Source organism: Alosa sapidissima, chromosome 6 (genome assembly GCF_018492685.1).
Source record: "Alosa sapidissima isolate fAloSap1 chromosome 6, fAloSap1.pri, whole genome shotgun sequence".
NCBI lineage: Eukaryota > Metazoa > Chordata > Actinopteri > Clupeiformes > Clupeidae > Alosa > Alosa sapidissima.
Window position 1 is genome coordinate 6,694,983 of NC_055962.1, and position 7,500 is coordinate 6,702,482.

The 7,500-nt window shown below is 43.5% G+C and overlaps 1 protein-coding gene across 1 annotated transcript in view; it reads left to right on the forward strand.

Annotated features, from left to right (window-relative positions):
* Positions 1-7,500, forward strand: part of usta (uronyl 2-sulfotransferase a) — a 159,538-nt gene that overhangs the window by 133,664 nt on the left and 18,374 nt on the right. Inside the window, exon 3 of the mRNA XM_042096456.1 lies at positions 6,592-6,747. Within this exon, the coding sequence (XP_041952390.1) occupies positions 6,592-6,747 (156 nt within the window). The remainder of the gene's footprint in view (positions 1-6,591; positions 6,748-7,500) is intronic.

Consider the following 7,500-nt stretch of genomic DNA (forward strand, 5'->3'; position numbering starts at 1 on the left):
CTCATACTTTTAGCTTCACTCTTCTCTCCAATGGGGTTGACAGGGTGTGTGTGTGTGTGTGTGTGTGTGTGTGTGTGTGTGTGTGTGTGTGTGTGTGTGTGTGTGTGTGTGTGTGTGTGTGTGTGTGTGTGTGTGTGTGTGTGTGTGTAGGCGTGCACGTGCGTGCGTGCGTGTGAATGGGGGCTGTTGAGTTGTGTGCGGCGCATGCCGCTACACCCCTGATCATGTGGTGTGTATATGTGTATTGTATATGTGTATTGTATATTGTATTTGTGCTTCCTGTGGGACTACAGATGTAAATTAGCCCAAGGCTAACTCTGGTGCAATGCATCAAATGTTTACATTTATGTTTTAATTGCACACTGTCCCTTACAAATAAATTGAAATTGAAAATTGAAAAACCTAAACTTCTTCTAACTATAGGCTACATTTAACACAGTGTAACCATACTTTGAACACACTTTCTGCTTTGCACATTGTTTGCAATTCTGCAACACACTTATTGCGAAACACTAAACACAGTTTCTTACAGTACATTAGACACGTTGTTCAAAAATGAAATCTCTTCTAATCATTGGGAAAAACACTCTTATTCAAAATGCAAAACACATCTACAGTAGTAATTGGTAATTCCCACACACATACCTGAAAACATACCGAGACACCAATCTGTCTGAGGTCTACACTACAAATAGACCTCAGGTAAGCCATTGTGTACCTGTTCAGGTGTGCACTTTTACATTGAGTGCCTGTGTGTGCCCCTTTACTCCCCATTTCTAAAACCGAAATCGAAGAATTCTTTTGACCACTAACCACATGGCTGCATGCCTCTTCTGCAAACAATGGAAGAGGCATTACTAGTGAGATGGGGTCAGTTCAAGGGTGGATATGGCACACAAGGTGAGGGAAGGAGGACATTGTTCATGTAGATGAGGTTGTATTCCTTATGAGTGCCTCAGAATTACTAGAGATATGAAATGATAGTTCCAAAGTAGGTAAATAACAGGAAGGAGTAGAGGCCAAAGGAAGGAAGATAGAAAGAGAGAGAGAGAGGGATGGATGGTCACAGAGCAATAGAGCTTTGAAGAGTGAGAGAGAGAAAGGGAGAGAGAGCGAGGAAGAGAGATAGAGATGGACAGAGTGCAGTAGAGCTTTGAAAAGATAGAAAGAAAGTGAGAAATGGATGGAGTAGAGCTTTGGAAAAAAAGAAAGAAAGAGAGAGAGAGAAAGAGAGAGATGGACAGAGAGTAACAGAGTCTTGAGTAAACGCTGAGTGAGTGACTGAAGATTTAACACCATGATGATCCCAGCTGCGTTGGTGGTTGTTTGGCAGAGATGCCAGTCCTGGAGCTAAGGTTACCGTGGGTCGCCAGGGCACTACCACGGTGTCTGGGATGAGCAGCAGGCGCCGGGAGGTATGCAGACGGGTGGCATCGCCCCCTGGCCTGGCAAAGGTGGGAAGGTACCCACCCACCCATCGATTCGCCTCACAGAGAAGAGATTGTGGATCAGGACCTGTGTGTTTCAGTGCTCATGTTCAGTGTAGTTGTTTAAGTGTGTGTGTATGTGTATGTGTATGTGTATGTGTATGTGTGTGTGTGTGTGTGTGTGTGTGTGTGTGTGTGTGTGTTACAGTTAGGTGGAGTTGCTGGATCAGCAAAACAGTGTTCAGAGTATCACCATGTAACAGAGTATCACCATGACAGCAGTACATGTCAACACAAGATTAACTACACAAAACAAGGGATGGTCTCCACGGCCTAAACATGCACGCATGCACGCACGCACGCACGCACACAAACACACAAACACACACACACACACACAGACACGCACAGAAATGAAGTCACTGAATACCAGAGAACACAGTACCCACATCCATGTTTACACACACCACAGACAAGCCCAGAGAGACCATCATTAGCTGCCACAAAAATTATCTCTTTAAAGGTCAGTGATTTTATATTATGGAGACCCAGACAAGCCCAGCCCAGAAAGTTTCACTGTGTAGGCAAAAGACCCACTTTCTCTAATAAACTGGTAATTGTCATACACACAAACACACACACACACACACACACACACACACACTCACAGACTCATCACCCCCCCCCCCCCCCCCCCAACACACAGGCACACACATGCACGTGTGCTCCTTTAGTGTGATGTTTCCTATAGGGGTTAAGTAGGCTACTTAACCCTTCTACACACCCTTCTTATGAAATACTCTTAACAGCATACCTCCTCCCTCACCCTCACCCTGACCTTCTCTCTCTCTCTCTCTCTCTCTCTCTCTCTCTTTCTCTCTCTCTCTCTCTCTCTCTCTCTCTGTCTCGCACACACACACACACACACACACACACACACACACACACACATACACATACTGTACACACACACACACATTTATTCTCTCTCTCTCTCTCTCTCTCTCTCTCTCTCTCTCACACACACACACACACACACACACACACACACACACACACACACACACACACACACACACACACACAGACATGGGCAGTATTTTAATTATATGTATTTGAAATACTTATTTAATTACTTTAGCGTATTTTGGAATTTGTATTTTGCAGGATTGGAACAAATATAATGTAGTTTGTAACAAAATACTTTGAGGGATTGTATTTAGAGTATTTCAAATACTTAAATACTTAAGACAAATCTGTTTTTTTCTCTAATAAGCCAACATTTCATCACTCAGTTAAATATACTAAACATTATAATAAGCTATGCTTATCATGGTCCGGGAGCCAAAGGCCAGAATCATGGTGGACTTAGAAAAGTCAACTGAGGGAGCCAAAATGGTCAACATGGGTTGTAAACCCATTTTTTTTGCGCTTGTCTTTTCTGTTTCATCATCCCCTTAGAACATTGAAAGTAAAAAAAAAAAAAAAAAAAAGTAACTATCTTCAGGAGCTTGAATTGGCAGGTGTGTCAAGTCAAGACTAAAATGTGAAAAGGATACAGATAAGATACTGAGGGAGAACATTAGGACATGGACCCCATACAGTATGATGACCTTTGACCCCATGACCTTGAGTACCTAATAGCTGATGTTCATTCTTACTACAGGACAGTATTAAAACCACTTCATGGATTTGACATGAGGATTTATGCCAGGGATAACATCTGCCGGGGTATGCAGAAATAATGCAGGAGACGGACGCAAAGACTTCCCCGATGGGGAAAAGAGTTTTTTCCACCAAGTTAATTAATTCTGTATATCAGGACACCTTACAGGATGTTATTCTGTTTGTCCCCCATGTTGCCAGTCATTTATGTAGGCAATATAGGCATGCATTTATAGCACACAAAGGGAAATGCAGTTCAGTTTAAAAAGAGGCCGACCTGTTAAATTTGTCGTTCTACATTCATTGGTTACAGAAATTATGGTGGGTAGTATGCCATGTCAGTGGTTCTCAACTGGTCTGACTTTGGGACCCACAATTTCCCATGTTCATAAAGTTGCGACCCATATATATATATTTTTTAGCGTTCAAGCCATTGGATATGGTGAGCTACAAGCGAAGTGCCTGTAGGCCTACTTGTTTTGTATTAGCCTACATTTGTGAAGTCTTCAACTCTTTATGTCACCTTTCAAAGTACTCAACAGGTTTGACTTTGACAGGGGTGCCTTGTTTCCATGTGGCATTGTAGTTTTGATGGTTTCATGCTCTCATGTGCCAGCCATCTACTGCACACCACACAATGGGTTTTCTGTCCTATTTTGTCCTCAGTTGAAGTGAATCCATATCCGAGCCTACTGCAGGCTACTTCAAATATTCAGAGTAGCAGCCTACTTCCGTTTACCACTAAAATGATCTCTAACATGACCTGTCACATAAACATTGTCTATGTCCATGGCAATGACTGATATGTACTGTAGGCTACGAATAAAGTTTACCAAAATAAAGGTCCAATATTAGATCTGATAAGATAGCATTTTAAATTACCGATTTTTTATTTATTTTTAACCACAAGCTCTCCGACCCACCCAGAACGGTTCTGTGACCCACTATTGGGTCCCGACCCACCAGTTAAGAAACACTGTGCTATGTTAAAGTTGATTCCACTGTTGCGAAGTTTGCTTCTTGTCAATTCAATCATCAATATGGGATGCTATTTACATTTTTTTTTACCAGATCTACTTCATAGGAGCACCAATGTACAGAATTAATAGCCCTCTGCCAGCCAATCAGAAAATAGTATTTCTTGACTCTTGAGGATACGTTTTCAATATTATGCCTTGTAGTTTCTTTTAAAAAAGTTGGTATACCATGATTATTGTGTGGATATTTTTGTATTTTCAAATTATACATACATTTTTCACATCAGTATTTTGTATTTTATTTTGTTACATTTTTTGAGCCAGTATTTGTAGTTTGTAACAAAATAGTTTTTGATGTATTTGTGCCCACCTCTGCACACACACACACACACACACAAACACACACACTTTTATTCTCTCTATCACTCTCTGTCTCGGCCTTACTTTATTCTCCAATATTTGCTCGGTCAGTTTGTCCCTGTCTGGTCTATGAGCCATCGTCACACATACAGTAACTGCCGGAAAATTAGTTGAATTGTTTGGAAAGTAAAACTGGCATGAACTTGGTATTTAGCCGCCTTGTTATTGAGTTGTTCAACTTCAGTACCAGTGGGCTCAGAGAGGTCCTTTCAGGGTTCAGCTCCTGGGTTTGCAGTGCCTTAAACGGCAGAGTTTATTGGGACTGCATGGTGTTTTGATCAAGCCAGAATTTTAAGGTTTATTGATGTATAAGCCAATCAATAACTGCCTAATTCAACCCTCTCTCCCCCACTCTCTCTCTCCCCCCCTCTCTCTCTCTCTCTCTCTCTCTCTCTCTCTTTCTGTGTGTGTGTGTGGGAGAAAGAGAAAGAAATAGAGAGGGCTTGAGAGACATAGCCTTTGGGTCACAGGTGTCTCCTAGTGTTAATGGTGTGTGTGGAAGGGTAGTAATCTTAACTCTGTGTGTGTGTGTGTGTGTGTGTGTGTGTGGTGTTTGAAAGCAGCAAAGGTCAGCACACAGGTATCCTCCTACGCTGATGTATGTGGAAGCACTCTCACAGCTGTGTGTAAGAGCAGAAGGGGTCAGCTTACTTACTAGCGGAAAAGCAGTTTGTGTGTGTGTGTGTGTGTGTGTGTGTGTGTGTGTGTGTGTGTGTGTGTGTGTTTGTGTGTGTTTGTGTGTGTGTGTGTGGAAAAGCAGGGTAAGTTTCCACTGGGGGAGTGGGACCCTATCCCAGCATGCACTAGTGTTCAAAACAGCAGAGTGAAATTCCGGAGTCCACTTTCCCTTTTACACACATACTCTCTCTCTCTCTCTCTCTCTCTCTCTCTCTCTCTCTCTCTCTCTGGGCCGGTTAACAGAGAAAGCGCAAATACCAAGTTTTTCTATGTGCAGAAAGCCAACGCTGTGCTTTGCCATATTGTGTGGAATTTACTAAGCTGTCACTTCATTACGTAAACAGCGCTCATCACCGCCAGTCCCCGCCCCCTCTACAACACTAATTGCGTTCCCACAGCTGAACCACAAGCGCAGTTGAATAGAGTTAACCAATGGCAATATCAAACAGAATCAAAGTTTAGCGATCATACATGATAATAAGATGTCAACGAGCAGCGACATACAAAGTAGGCCTAGTAGTTCTACTAATCTATTTAAAAATACTTGAACTATTTACTGCACGTAGACTAGGGCTATGACTTAATACCCTAGTCTAGCAGATTGGGAAGTGTATGTCGTGAAAGTGAAAATACGATATTAGAAAGGCAAACAAAAGTTAAAGTTGCTTTTGACATTGTACAATGAAGAAAAACAATGCTCTCAATACTGATTCAGCTGTCTCTAAAAGTTTCTCTAGCCTAGTTGACACATTTAACCGCGATTTGGATTACACCTGCTTTTAACAGGCGCAAGTTTTTCACCGCAAAACAGACGTGCGCTGTTTTCATACATATGGCGGAATACCTAATCAATCGCTATTAGCACTTCTCCTCCCCTGTGTTTGCGCGATACTCCCACTTTCCCCTGACCCTCCTATGAATGCATATGCATGACACGGAAAAGCGCAAACAGCCATTCACAGCTCCTGCAACAGGCAGTCTGCGCTTTTTCCTCAGTGCGGTCCTTTTGTACATACCTCACCATGTTTTTATGTGCACGTTGCGAAATCAAATACGCCTGAAGTGGGTGCAAAAATGTTAGTACATCAGTGTCTGTCGTTCTTTTTCCCCAAAGCTCTGCTACACTCTGTCCATCTCTCACCTTTAATAAAGGAGTGTTAAACCTCTATCTCTCCTTATCTTCCTGTCTGTATCATCAATGGCAGATATGACACATACCTGAAAATGACAAATACTGTACATGTATTGCCATCAACCTCTATCTCTGTGTTCCCCTCTCTCTGCTCTCTCTCTCTCCTCTTCCATCCCTCTCTCTGCTCTCTCCCTCTACTCCTCCATCCCTCTGTTCCCCTCTCTCTGCTCTCTCTCTCTCCTCTTCCATCCCTCTGTCTCCCTCTACCTTTACCCCTCCACCCACCCCGCAGGTGCTGCCATTCCCCAGTCAGGTGGTGTATAACCGGGTGGGGAAGTGCGGCAGTCGCACCGTGGTGCTGCTCCTACGGAGCCTGGCAGAGAGACACCACTTCAACCTGGTCTCCTCCGACATCCATAACAAGACCAGACTCACCAAAAATGAGCAGGTATGTGTGTGTGTGTGTGTGTAAGTGTATGTGTATGTGTGTGTGTGTGTGTGATTGCACTTCAATCTGGTCTCCTCCGACATCCACAACAAGACCAGACTCACCAAAAATGAGCAGATAAAGTGTGTGTGTGTGTGTGTGTGTGTGTGTGTGTGTGTGTGTGTGTGTGTGTGTGTGTGTGTGTGTGTGTGTGTGTGTGTGTATGCATGCATGTGAGTGTGTATGTCTGTGTGTGTATCTCTGTGTGTAGGTGGGTGTGTATGCATATGTGTTTGTATGCATAAAGTCTGATAAAGGATCTGCGATAACATAGCATAGAGATAAATGAGCAGTAAAGTGCTTCTCTCAGACGCCATAAAAAAACACGTCTGGTGTCATGTCAGGTCACAGCAACTCCTGCTGCCCCGCCTCACCCCATAAAAGCCCCTGAGTCCTGGGCTTATCCACTCCACTTATCTCCTCTCCTCCCCTTCTCTTGTCTCCTCTCCTCTTCTCATGTCCTCTCTTCTCCTCTTCTCCCCTTCTCTCTTCTCTTCTCTTCTTCCTCTCCTCTCTTCTCATCTCCTCTCCTCTTCTCATGTCCTCTCTTCTCCTCTTCTCCCCTTCTCTCTTCACTTCTCCTCCCCTCTCCTCTTCTCCTCTCTTCTCCTCTCTTCTCCTCTCTTCTCCTCTCTTCTCCTCTCCTCTCCTCTCTTCTCTTCTCTTCTCTTCTACTGTTCTCCTCCCCTTCTCTCTTCACTTCTCCTCTTCCTC